This window comes from Amblyomma americanum, chromosome 3, assembly GCF_052857255.1.
Source record: "Amblyomma americanum isolate KBUSLIRL-KWMA chromosome 3, ASM5285725v1, whole genome shotgun sequence".
Taxonomy (NCBI): domain Eukaryota; kingdom Metazoa; phylum Arthropoda; class Arachnida; order Ixodida; family Ixodidae; genus Amblyomma; species Amblyomma americanum.
The window spans coordinates 137025950-137039039 of NC_135499.1; the positions used below are offsets into that span (position 1 = coordinate 137025950).

General features: G+C 46.0%; 2 protein-coding genes across 2 annotated transcripts; both read left to right on the forward strand.

The window, feature by feature from the left end:
- The first annotated feature begins 230 nt into the window (after window positions 1-230).
- LOC144123341 (salivary anticoagulant protein P23-like) lies at window positions 231-3943 on the forward strand. Its single transcript, XM_077656194.1, has 5 exons — window positions 231-341; window positions 901-963; window positions 1151-1278; window positions 1498-1680; window positions 3470-3943. Exons 1-5 carry the CDS (start codon window positions 248-250, stop codon window positions 3776-3778), a joined length of 777 nt encoding a protein of 258 aa, XP_077512320.1. The 5' UTR covers window positions 231-247; the 3' UTR covers window positions 3779-3943.
- A 2101-nt stretch (window positions 3944-6044) lies between these two features.
- On the forward strand, window positions 6045-12818 carry LOC144123342 (uncharacterized). The gene is made up of 5 exons (XM_077656195.1): window positions 6045-6184; window positions 8419-8549; window positions 10065-10141; window positions 12410-12490; window positions 12650-12818. The coding sequence occupies exons 1-5, from the start codon at window positions 6080-6082 to the stop codon at window positions 12793-12795; spliced, it is 540 nt and encodes a 179-aa protein (XP_077512321.1). The 5' UTR covers window positions 6045-6079; the 3' UTR covers window positions 12796-12818.
- The last annotated feature ends 272 nt before the right edge of the window (window positions 12819-13090 follow it).

The window sequence follows — 13090 nt, forward strand, 5'->3', positions numbered from 1 at the left end:
TGCCTAAATGTTTCACTTGCAGTAGAGTGAATTAAATATTCCAAACGTTTCGAATACCGTATAAAAAGAATTTGTCCCCACGTCTGAGAGTTTAGCATGCGCAGTTTCTGACGCGTTGAATTTGCGGATGCACAGACAAGGCTGATCAGTGCGTGCTTCATGCAGCGCAGTGAATCAGCCGGACGTCGACGACACATCTACAGTGAGGAGCGGAATTCTCCGGGGATCGGCTTCTGAAGAACAATGGATGAACAGGAGAAAAGAACTATGCGACGCGTGTACTGTCCTGGTGGTTTTTCCTTTCAGTCTACTGGAAAGCATTGGACAGTGCGGGACGTGCGGTGAGTACGTGGTGTACGCCCTATTCTTGTTATGCAGATAAATGAAACACTAATACGGCATTTAAAGCGCAATTCAATAGCCTAGGTAGTTCCACAGTGCAAATGCTTGTCTTTCAAGTGGGCCTTTGTTGAAAGCACACGCTGCATGGCGGTAAAATGGGGAAAAGTTTGAGAAAAAGTAGTCTTAGAGACGGCACTAAGCGCATTCAGAATAAGTGTCGTGTTAAAACATTGTATCGTGCGTGCATAATGATTTGGAACCATAGTACTGGATAGGTAGGAGTTTGAAGAACTTATATGCTTTATAACGGAAGCCTCACTACAAAAAAAAAAATACTGCCATGCTTTCAGCAATGAAGCTACCATACAAAGTTCACGAAACAATTTGGGTTGATAACAGTCATTTTGCTTCTGGACATGTGTCACGCGGACCCTGGCACATGAGTGAAGACAAGGTCACTTTACTTGAGAGACGTCGTGACAAAAATAGTTGAAAAATTAATGCAAATAAAATAGTAATGTGTGCATAAATGCGATTATTTTGCTTCCATCCTTCCAGTTAGATTGCCAGGCTTCGAAATGATCGGACAAATGATCCTTTTGGCGTCGTTGGTGGTGCTTGGTGAGCGTATACTAATGTTACCTTCCATGACTCAACGCGCCGTGTGGTAAATGGGCTTGAACCAATCTCATTTTCATTCTTGATCGCAAAGGGAAAGACTCCGTATGCATGCAGACTTTTAACAGTATGTCTAAAGCAAAATAACCCTGATACCGCATTTGTCTGTTTAATTTTCACGCTACTGCAGTGCACGTTTCGACAGTGAGAGACTCCAACAGGTTTCTCGACATCATCCTCGAAGATAAGATTCCACAGCAGATCAGAAGTCTTAAAAATATTTACCCGTTTGCATCGGTTCCCGAGTTCAAATTCAAGGTAAGCTGACAACGCCTCCTTCCCTCAGGTCTTTGAACCACTCGTAGCTTTCTGAAGGTCGACTGGGGAAACAAACACACAAAAAACGAGGACAGGGAGATGTAAAACGAGGTCGCAAGAAAAAAAAAACAGTGTAGTCGCCGTTTCAGAGGCACTTTCTATAAAATGGATGAAATTCAGCTGCACTTGTAATATGTAATAAAATATATTTTCCTACAGATCAAGCGCACCGGAATCACGAACAGAGATCTCAAGGTGAAGGTAAAAGGTGGAATGCTGCGTGGCTTCGACACCGGAGTCCGCCGAGTTGGAGAGTGTCACCCACCCGTCCTGATTAGTGGGAACATTACCATATCTTGCATGCTGGAGTTCAACGGTATCAACGCTTCTTTCCTAGTTGAGGTGAGACACCGATGAAGTTATTATCTTGCAATAGCTTTTTGATTAATTGCTATGTTTCTCTGACTGGCTTGCTACTCCGTGTATTCGTGTATAGCGGATGGATGGAAGATAGCAGCCTCCCCTTTGAAATGAGGTGGTAGCAGTTTCCACCATGCTCGGTGTTTTTTCTTTATGTTTATTTATCGGTGTAATAAATCGGTCTATAAATTGACCATTTGATTTAAGTACAATTTTTAATCCTGCACTTTAAACCTTGCGTCATCTCCCTGCTTTTGAGCCATCAAATCGCTATTTGCTAACTTCCGCTGCAGATTCATTCGCATGACCTTTGATATATCTGAGCCCTAGGGCTTCAGGGAGAGTTATTGCGCCTTCATCGACATCGGCATGGCTATCCCCACAGTCGAGTATAAGATGTTCAATTGTGTCTACAGATTTACTGCATACTGCGCACGTAAGGTTTTCTTAGTTGAATTTCTTCTTGTAGCTTCGCGTTATAAGACACCCTGATCTAGCTTCATAGAGTAGGGCATTGCTTCTTTAGTTATCATAGAACGAATCCATGCAGATCTGCCTTTTCCAGCATCGGTATAGTTCTACGCTATGCTTCTTTGCCATTGAATTAATCAAGTCTTTACTTTCTTTTTATTTCTCCATACTTGTCTCCCGTGTAGTGTGACAGCGACAGCTGTCGGTATTGCCACGCATTCGTCGCAGCGAAATTCTCGTGAAAAAAGCACGGCCCAAAAGGCAGTCTCGACGATTCTCTCCTCAACGCATAACTTAGCTCGTCATCAGAGGGGACACTTAATCGACAGTTTAGGATATAAGACGATCCTGATCATTATTAATATGTCTATGTTTGATTTTTGAGCCTAATTATTGCGGAATTAACCCACATGTCGCCGGTCCCGAAACAATCCTACGCTTTTCCTTTGCAGGCCTGGCGCTTCGTTGAAAACATTTTAATGCAGCTTCCTTAGCACAGGTTCTAAAAGATGCAACAACTCTCAACGTGTCTTCAAAGTGTCTGATTGTCCGTATGGCTTGGTTCCGTAATATACAGGCAACGCGAAGCCGCTGGACAGAGCTATAGTCGGAACTCAAGAACAAAGCGGCAGATGACGCCGAGGCCAATCCGATTAAGTCGTGCTTAACCTCTTGAGAATAGCTCGACGCCATTGTCTGGAGGGCATCCTTTAAGGGGCATTTGCTTCTTCGTTCTTTTTTTGTATCTATAAATGCAGGTCAGACTATCGCAAGAGAACGCCCCACGTTGAGCGTCTCCTCAATACGCGTTGGCTCTTGCTAGCCACATATGCCAAACTTGGCATCGTAGGACAGTGAATGCGGGTTTTGTCGACACAGGATCAAATGAAGTGGTCGCTTTCGTAAATGCAAGTTCATGGTATCTTCGAACTGCACAACTATAAGTGCCGGGATACGCAGCATTTGTGCATAAACTAAAGCTTCAATCTGCGAGATTACCCTGATTCGATAATTAGTGTTTGCTTCAGGTGTAACCCGAAGCGGTGCGCAAGTTTAAAGATGTACTGGCCCAGTAACGGCTCTCCTCCCTCCTCTTGCCGTGTTTGCGTTCTTGAGACTCCGGCACCTTTCCATTATTGAAGCGCCTTGCAGATGTGGTTATTTGGTTAGGACCATTCATTTTACCACACACAAAGGTGCTCATTGTGATCACACTAACAGATGCGAGCCTCCGTCTTTTAGCCTCCTACGCTCTATGGTGACCCCATTTTTATCTCACGCGCTGTTTCCTGCCATGCAGGTCAAGGGGGACACGCTGGTGCGTAAGGAGAAGACGGTGCCTGTGAACGTCTCCGTGGTGGACACCGTAGGACGCTTTGAGGCGACCGCGTATCCCGGCCGCCCGGGTGCGCTGCGTACCTTCCACATCGAGAAGGTCCGCATGCACACCGTCTACGACCGACGCCTCAGCCTGAACGCCGAAAGACACCGCGTCTTCAGTGACGAGATGGAGCGAAGCCTGCACTCAGTCTTATACGAGTTTCTCTACACCGACTACAAGCGAGCCCTGGAGAAGGCTATCGAGTCCGTGCCCTTCCCCAATGCCTGAGGGCACTGCTGAATTGCTCTATATGCTGCATTTGCCGTTCTGCGTTAGGAAGTATTCTCCTTTCATACGCGAGAGCAAGTGCTTTATAACAGCAGTCACACTGTCGCAATAAAAAAAGTGCTTTTTGTTTAGATATCAGCAGAGATTAAAACTGGTTACTGATGACTCGTGAGTATTGGCGTCATTAACTTCATAAAACTATTTTAAGGAGCTTATTATGTGTTGCCATCTAGGAGGTTGAGCTGTTAATGCTCAGACTGCTTTGACTTCTTCGACTGCTTCTCCCAATGAGGCTGTAAAGAGAACGACAATCATAGGGATTGTTTGTGTTTCACGAGTTTGTTAACATAGCGTACCGACTTGCAGACATGACAGTATTTAAGTTTCATGAGCTCAACGTTCGAAATGCCCTGTTCATTTGCCATTAAAACATTTCTCGCGGTACGGTAGAAGCACGCGCCCACTTTATATCTTGGGCTAATTTTCACCGAACGAGGCCGTTTTCCTACGTCTGAAGGATGACTAAAGCTTTGCAGTGCTTCCAGATAATGATATAATTTCACACTACCAAATTTAGGGCATGAGAGAGCACCTTTATCACAAAATTACGCAGAAGGTAGCGGAGTAAGGCAGGTATGGTATAAACTGGAGCAGGGACGGAAGAAATCCTCAGACGACAGAACTGGCACCGTCCTGTCTCCTGCGTGTCAGCTTCGCCATTGGCCCAGTTCGCGCGCCGCCTGTTTTCCTAGTTCATGAACCGTTTACGCCACACAAAGCCTTTGTTGCGAGGAGGAGGAGGAAGAGGAAAGGAAGGGAGGTTATGTAACTAAGGCAGCAACAACAACAACAACCGAAGAGAGTGCTGTATCATATAATGGTAAAAGTCAGTGAAACCTAATAGCCATCGTGTATTCTGCAGCAAACGTCCAATTAGTGCGTGTCCGCCGTATAGAGCGTTGCCTCGTGACGTAGTCACTTGAAATTGATGCTAGCGGATGGGCCATGCGCGTCCGCCCACCATTTGCAGGCATTTCAGGCGACTGGCTTGAGCGATGACGCCGGAAAAATTATTTTTCCGCCCATCCGCATCCCGGAAACTTTTGGTGCCAACTCTAAAAACCTGCTACACGTCTATTTTGTCCTTTACTAAGGCCCACTCGTGTTGAAAAAGCAGGAATTGGTGGTGGCTGATCAGACGATAGGTTTGAGTACAACCTTGTTCGAGCTTGGGAGTTATGTTGATTTGCAGGTGATTTAGCTACAGCTAATCTGGCTATTGAAATTAGCCTACTAAAAGGCAGTACGGTTATCGCGAATTGTTATCAGATGCGGACGGTTTTGCGGATTCGGCTCCTGAGCTCCAGATGATAGCTTAGCTCCCACAATGTCACATATTTTTAATGAAACCGAGCCCACTGCAATAGAGGTGGTAAACTGCGGGTTTGCGCTAGAGAAATGAAGACAGCTTGGTCGCACATGAGAACCCGAGTCGCTGTACACTGAAAACGCTCCTTCAGCTTAAAACGCCTTCTACTGCAGCGGTAAAAAGTAAGTATGCTTGTTAAGAAAGAAAGAGAAAAAAATTATTGCAGTAGTTAGCGCAAACGGTTACAAATCACATTGAAGACCAGCATACCGTGTGGTCACACACTAGCTGCTTGCCGCCATTATTTTCGTCTTCCTTCCGAATTGCGCGTGCTCAGTTTTTCAACGTTAACACTACGTTTGTCAGTACCCGAGTTCCGCTGCATTTCCCGCATGGCGTCGGCTCAGAAACGTCGACGCCAAGGTGTCAATTTACGGCTTGGCCACCGATGCATGGTTTTCTCTGTTCTATTTCCAAAGAGCCTGCGAGCGACACTTTCATAAGTTCAGCGCAACACTTTGCGAGAGTTTGCCTGACACCTGGTCGTCACCGCTTGTGAACATTTGATGCCTAAGATATGGTCCGCTTCAGAAGAATGTCATATGTAAAGTATGGAGAAAAAAAAAAACTTGACACAGGCGCATAAATGCAAATCGAGCGAACTTTTACGTGAAGCCCGACCACGAGGCTATTAGGCATAGCCTCTCTAGCAAGGCCGAATGGAGTAATTATCGCGGCATAATTTCCATTATACCCCGCTGCTCGGCAGTACAAACAGTAACTTGCCTTCGCCGCACGGCCTCTGCCCTGTTTGTACAGCTGTCGCGACGAGTCAGTGGCGTACTTCCGCACACGTAGCTGCTGCCTTTTAAAAGCTCGCTTCCTGGATCTCGGCTCATCGGGACCGGTTGCACCACTGAACTTCAACAGTCATGCTGCACCCAAGGCTTTTCATACTCCTCGTGTCTGCCGCGGTCGCCAGATATGGCGTGATGGCAAACCCGAAAACGCTCAAGGATGTTTTCAATCCACTAAGGGTAAGGCGGCCAGTACCAGCCGTGGCGTTTTAATGAGTCTGGGCGGGGAATACTTTCTCCAGTGGGGTATAGAAGTGGCTATGGACTAGCCAGAGTTTGTATGTCGATGTTTAATTGTATTGACAGGCTCTAACTTCCATTGGTTAGCACACGCAAGGCCACTCATTTGGACAACTCGGGAAGATAGGCTAATTGCTTCCGTGCTGCTGAGCCTTTATGTGATATTCAGCAGTTGAGGTCCTGGATGACTTTGATGCTACAATTACGCACGCTACGCTAAAGTATGCCGCACGTACTTCAGTCCACTCTATCCCGGTGCCACAACAACCATGTTTAGTGCCGAGATTAGGCAACGCTACGTTTTCCTCATGTGCAAGTGTCTTGAGGTTCTACCTTTATTTGGTAGTAGAACAACAACTGGCTGAAAGAGACGTTTCGTACTTATTACATTTTTCATTTCGTGCGTTTTTCCATCTAAGCTGTCTCTTCTCAACACCTGCAAAATAGCAGTGGTGTATGCCTTGAATCTTAAGCTAGAGCAAGAGGTAATTCGCACTTGCGCACGAACTGTTAAACGGTTTCATACTTATTTGTTTTACTTTCAGCATATTTAGCGCCATGCATCGCTTCATGCATGCGGTTGAGGTAAACGAAGACATCAGCACTAATAGCATCAGTCTGTCTTCCCACTTAAACCGCAGTTAGCAGCGCTGCACTAGCTTGGTGCAGTTGTAACCGTCGCGCCGTTTTAATGAAGCGTTGTCTGGCTATCTGGTCTTTCACTTGATGAGCTTTTGATTACTCCTTTCTCCACGTGGCTACTTTTCAGCTGTTTGTAGTGTACATTGTCGCGTTTTAGCAATGGGGTCTGAAGAGCTCGGCTGCGCTTCCATGACGTCAACCGCGTGGTTTTTATCGCTTATCAAGACACTTTGCGCAGACTCGCGACCAGCAAAGCCTGAAGCGCCCGTATACGCGTCTTTGTAGCCCTCCGCAATAAATTCCCTCGCAGCAGCACGCACAGAGGTCTTTTTACCATTCATGGTCGTTGACGGCTTTCGCTCGCGGCTGCTGTAAAAATGCGTTATTTCCTAATTTGTTTCGAATATGGTGTCAATCACCGAATTTCGCAGTGTCGCTGAAGTTCGAGCACGGAACAATTTAACGAGAGTGGAGCAAGCATAGCTAGACGAGCGCAAGAGCAGGCACATCGCCATTGGCTCCTGTGCAAACTCGTCCGCTTGGTTGCTAGGTGCAACCGCTGAGGAGACCGATGCCGACGGGGGAAGTCACGTAGCGAGACCTTGAAAATTTCGCTGTTTGTGTTTTTGCTTCTGTGCCCATAATTGCGCTGAAGCTTCAGTTTTGAATATGAAGACGCACACTTTTTGCGGAGCCAGAGGTAACGTCGTCTGGTTGCGGCTCCACAAGGGTATCTGGGTTCAAACGATCCCTGTTTTTGGACAGTTGCAAGCATTAGGGCGGTTGAGTAAACAATTCGTTCGGAGTACTTCCTGGTGGATTTCAGCGTTGAAACTTCTAGACAGCACGGAAAAGAAGTCGTACGAGCAGATACGTCTATCTTTAGAAAACGATTTTTTCGCAGTTTTCGGGATTTGAAAGCCACGTCTCCCCCTTAAGCATGTAATGAGCGAAAGAGCCACTGAGCACGATGTTCAAAAAGAAAACAAAACAATAAAAATCCTAGTCAACTGAGCTCAGTTGCTCGTGTACTCAGCGTATATTATATTCTAATACAAATTTACTGATGCAAATCACCTTCTTAGCAACCGTAGCACCTTTACATGATGAAATGACCGTGTCAACTTCCTATGGCTCGAGAAGGCGTCAGGTAATTGGTTGTTTGTGAGGAGCCTGTCATCCGCTTCTGGTAATACTCAGTACCAACCTATGCTACAGTGATCCGCCATGATGGCTTAGTGACTTTGGTGTTCGGCTGCTGACCTCAAGGTAGCGGGATCGAGTCCAGGCCCCGGCGGCAGCATAACGGAGACGATATGCAAAAACTCCCGTGTACTAAGCTATGTCAACGGACGTTAAAGAACCTGAAGCGGCCTAAATCAATAGAGCCCTCAGCGATGGCATCCCCTATAGCCCCTGTGTAACTTTGAGAGGTTGAACCCCCGGTACCAACTCAAATTTTACAGTCGAGAAGGTGAATACGAAACTTGCTGGCAGGAAAAACTAATCATCCAACTTTACTGCGTTTCCAGTTCAAAGGCAAGTGGTGGGTGGACAGCTTCAACCAAGCCATCTACGGGGACGCAGATCGCTGCGCCCATTTCACGATTCAAAAAGACCATGACAACGTCTTCAGAGTCAAGACAGAATACGTCAGCACGGAGTAAGGTTTGAACAACGCCGCAGCTTAAGAAAAAAAAAAACGTAGACGTGCCTACACCCTTGCTATTCTACTGTGAGTTTTTGCTTAAGATTTATTTAGAAAAAGATGTGAAGAAAACTAGCTCACAGACTGAAAATAGCACTTGAAAAAGATGTTGCCTACGTCAAGAAAAAACAGCGCCGTGTTCGCCATTCTTGTTCCGTTCTTTGGCTGTGTGCCGTTGCGCTGGAAAACTATGAGCTTAAATCTACAACACCAACTAGCCCGTCAACTAACTCTACTGAAGCACTATAAGCACCTAGATTTTAAAAAAGGAATGCCTGCAAGTCATGCGTGGTAGATGCAAGGAAACAGAAAATTGACGGTCGATTTGCGTAGTTATGCCATTTGCGAATTAGCTGCGCTTGAACAATGGCTCTGATGTTCGGATTCATTGTTCACGGATAGAATTGTTCGGATATTGATAATGGCTTAATGACCATATATGTGAATTTGGTCATTGTCTGCATCAATAGATCCCCGGAAGTCCTCATACCTTTCCTGGCGCAGTGGTGCAGCGGTTAAGCGATTCGTCACTGCCCTGCGATGGCAGGCACTGCCGCCGGTGGGGCTTGCGTTCTCAGGTTGCTCTTACCGAACAGCCTCTCGCGCCAAATCGTAAACTCAACTGCTGCCACGGTGGGCAGTTTGTGCACAATCCGGTGGTCAGGTTTCCTGATGTATGTATCACCATCTTCATCAGCTTGACTGCGTCCACTGGCAGGACAAAGGCCTCTCATATACCTCTCCAATTAGCACTGTCCTGTGCCAGCTGCGGCCACCTTACCCCCGAAAACTACTTTATCTCACCCGCCCGCCTTACTTTCTGCCACCACCTGCTACGCTTGCCTTCTCTTGGAATCCAGTCCGTTGTCCTTAACAACCGTCGGTTATCTTGCCTTATATAGATGCGCAATAACCTGGGCAAGGTGCTCACAACCCTGTGGGCACGGCAGCCTGTTACAAACAAACAAACAACCAAACAAACAAACAAACAAACAAACAAACAAACAAACAAACAAACAAACAAACAAACAAACGGTGGCTAAATGCGGGGAATGCCCACTATAAGTTCTAAAACAAGAAAAACTCACGGGGAGGGGGGGGGGGGGAGGCGTCACAACCGGCCCGATGACGTCCTTTCTCTGCAGCTAATCTGCCAGTGGAATGCTCTCGTCTGATGACGTCAGCTCCTTCCAGCTGATCAGTGAATTTAGCTTCCGACGACAGATTTTCTTCGCGATGAGGCTTCTCATGCTATCGCATATAAATTCGTGCGCAAACTATTAACTCGAAAACTAGAAAGGCTGCCATTGTTCGCTGCTCAAAATCCTGCGGTATTTTAAGGACATTTAGGTGCAGTTTGCTTGGCTCTGACAACCATTGTTTTTTTTTTAGGTTTCAGAGTGAAGCACATTTCGGTTAAGTAGTTTGCAATGTCGTTGACTCTGCTGCGTTTCTGTTTCAACAATGCAGCAACGAACTTGTGGAAATGAGCGTCGACGTGGTTGAAGACGAACGACACCCATCGAGATTCTTGCTGAAGATCGGAGGTAAAATTTTCATTTTGCAATGCGATTAGATACCCGGTGCCAAAGGGGGTCGCATTCATCATCATCATCATCATCATCAGCCTGACTACATTCACTGCAGGGCAAAGGCCTCTCCCATGTCTCTCCAATTCACCGTGCCATTTGCCAACTGCGCCCACCCTAAGCCTGCAAACTTCTCCATCTCATCCGCCTACCTAATTCTCCTGGCACCCCATGCTATGCTTGCTTTCTCTTAGAATCTACTCCGTTTCCATTAAGGGCCAGCGGTTATCTTGCCTTCGCACTAGACCCCCTACCCAAGCCCATTTCTTCCTCTTGGTTTCGACTAGGATGCCATTAACTCGCGTTTATTCCCTCACCCACTCTGCCCGCTTCCGGTCTCTTAACGTTACACCTATAATTTTTCTTTCCATGCCTCGTTGCGTTGTCCTTAACTTAAGCTGAAGCCTTTTCGTTAGCCTCCACGTTTGAGCCCCGTAGGTGAGTACCGGTAAGATACAGCTGTTGTACACTTTTCTCTTGAGGGATATTGGTAACCTGCTATTCATGATCTGAGAGAACCTGCCATACGCGCTCCACCCCATTCTTATCTTTCTAGTTATTTCCCTCTCACGATCCGGACGAGCTTTTACTATACCTGCCCTAAGTAGACGTATTCCTGTACCACTTCCAGCACCTCGCTGCCAGTTGTGAACTGCTGTTCCCTTGCCAGACTGTTGAACATTACTTTGGTTTTCTGTATGTTAATTTTAAGACCTACCGCTGTGCTCTGCCTGTCTATCTCCTTTACCATGCTTTCAAGCTCATCTCCTGAGCCACGCATGCCTTAATCGGCCCACATCAACGCAGGCCAAGCAGTGCATGTTTGCAGTGTATACTGGCCACTGCGATTCCGGCTGGCATGGGTTAGCAGTTGTCATGCTTTAAGTCTCTGTGTAGCCGCCATTCAGAGTGTCCTTTGTATTTACCTACCTGTTTTCTTTTTTCGAGGAGACTGCAACAAAAGGACGTAATACAACAGGTTCAGTTTAGTCGTGCTCTCTTCCCATAAGCCTCCGTACTACTCGAAAGCGTGAAGTGCATAACAAGTCGGATTGAATGAAAGGGCTTTCGTGAATATTTCTCTTGATCGAAAAGTCCTATGACATTGTTATCTGCAGAGTTCGATCTTTGGAAATATGCTCATACAACAGCAGTGAAGCTGGGTCGAAGCAACAAACAATTATTTTTGCTGCGAAAATCACTACCATGCAAAAGCAAAAAGACAATGTTCTAATACACGATAAATTGCGCCTGTGGCTAGCTACCATGCGTTCAAAAGGCCACATCTTTTCAAGCGATAGCTTAAGGGTTCTGTTTCGCAGAAAAAGCGGTGTCGTAGGCGTTGACCGAGGCGAAAAACTCCGGATTGGTCGGCTAGCGTGATAGTGCGGCGCAACTGATTGGTGCAGTGGCGCCGGCATGCGGCCGCCTCTAGAACTAAGATGTGACGCGGAGTGCCACTTCACCGAAGCTGTAGTAGCATCATCGCCGGCAGCACTGCAGTGGAAGGGAAGACGAAGCCACTGCTCGGCGCCTCCCTTGCTCGCACCGAGCGCGCGCAGTGACCTTCATTAAACGAATCAATTTTCTCTCCTGGTAGCATCGCGTTCAGTCGCGGCCTGTGTTTGCCGTGCATTCTTGGTGTTCGTCTCAAACTATTCTGATTAATATAATTTAATGTTGCAGATCATGGTTGTTGTCTTGTTCTGAATTAGGTTACGTAATCGTGAGGCCCGCTGCACCTAACAGGCTCCATAACCTTAAGGCGGAGCTCAAGTGTGCCGGAATTTTTCAGTGTTTTTCACTTAATAAGAATATGAAGGAATACTATGGTGCAAGGAAACAGCCAATATTTGCTGCCGATTATGGCAAAGTTCGACCAAAACTCCTTGCTATTTTACCATTTCAAACTTTTTGATCATTCCAAGAAGAATTCGGCTGCTTTGGTAGTTAATCTTTGCAACATCGCTGCTAGTGCATGCATTTACTCAGTCGATTTAGTTATATTGATTATATTCATTTAACTTCTGCTTTGTCTCATATTGCTGTACCCTTGCTCGCGCTCGTTTCTCTGTTTCTTCCCCAAGAAAATTAACACACATTTGCCTTGCAATTGTATTTAAACGTAGTAGATATATCGCAACATCATTTTTTGTGTTTATTGCGCCTTTACTCTGCGAAATGTTCCAAATGCACCAGAACTGAAACGCTGTTACGATTGTTTAGATGAAATTATTTTGGAGACAGCCATTATCGACACTGACTACGACAACTGGGCGGTTGTCTGGGCCAAGAGCGGGACTGTAGGTAAGCGCATCAATAAGTTGCCTTGAAGCGCTTCCGTTTCTATCTATTTTAAAACTTTATCTCTCTCCCTTGAACGCTTTCACGTTCTCTTCTAACGTTTCCTGATCTTCCATGTAAAGAACTGAGCTGTGATGATTACTTCTCGCTTACGCATTTCAGGTGCTTACCACGTCGTGACCCGGAAACCAAACGCAGAGGATCAATTTCTTTCGGCTATACAGGCGGCTTTAGACAAAGAAGGACTAAAAAAGGCTGACTTCAAGAAAGTCCCCAACATGGATTGCTCCAAGAAGGACACGATATAACTTGCACGAGGGAACAATAAATGTGGGAACGAATGTTTATCTGGGGCTTGCGGTGAAGACTATTGGCAAAAGTGGTTCAGATAATCATTTTAGACATTCATTATGTTCTTTTAAAGAAATATCTACTTTTTCACAAAAGCATCATGAAGGGCTCAAAACGTTTAGGAATTTCACGGATGCCCCACACTTCCACGCTTACCGACTTGCAGCCTTGTTTTTCCATGAAACAAATTTAGGCGCAACTAATTATTTTCCGCATCATCGGAAGCTGTTTCTATTACAAAAAAAAACTTCG

Bases quoted from the DNA above. Each gene is read 5' to 3' on its own strand.
- LOC144123341 (XM_077656194.1), top strand. From the start codon at position 248: ATGAACAGGAGAAAAGAACTATGCGACGCGTGTACTGTCCTGGTGGTT. The intron at 1,279-1,497 runs GTAAGCTGACAA...ATTTTCCTACAG, and splicing joins TTCCCGAGTTCAAATTCAAG to ATCAAGCGCACCGGAATCAC. The intron at 1,681-3,469 runs GTGAGACACCGA...CCTGCCATGCAG, and splicing joins ACGCTTCTTTCCTAGTTGAG to GTCAAGGGGGACACGCTGGT.
- LOC144123342 (XM_077656195.1), top strand. From the start codon at position 6,080: ATGCTGCACCCAAGGCTTTTCATACTCCTCGTGTCTGCCGCGGTCGCC. The intron at 8,550-10,064 runs GTAAGGTTTGAA...TCAACAATGCAG, and splicing joins ACAGAATACGTCAGCACGGA to CAACGAACTTGTGGAAATGA. The intron at 12,491-12,649 runs GTAAGCGCATCA...TACGCATTTCAG, and splicing joins GGCCAAGAGCGGGACTGTAG to GTGCTTACCACGTCGTGACC.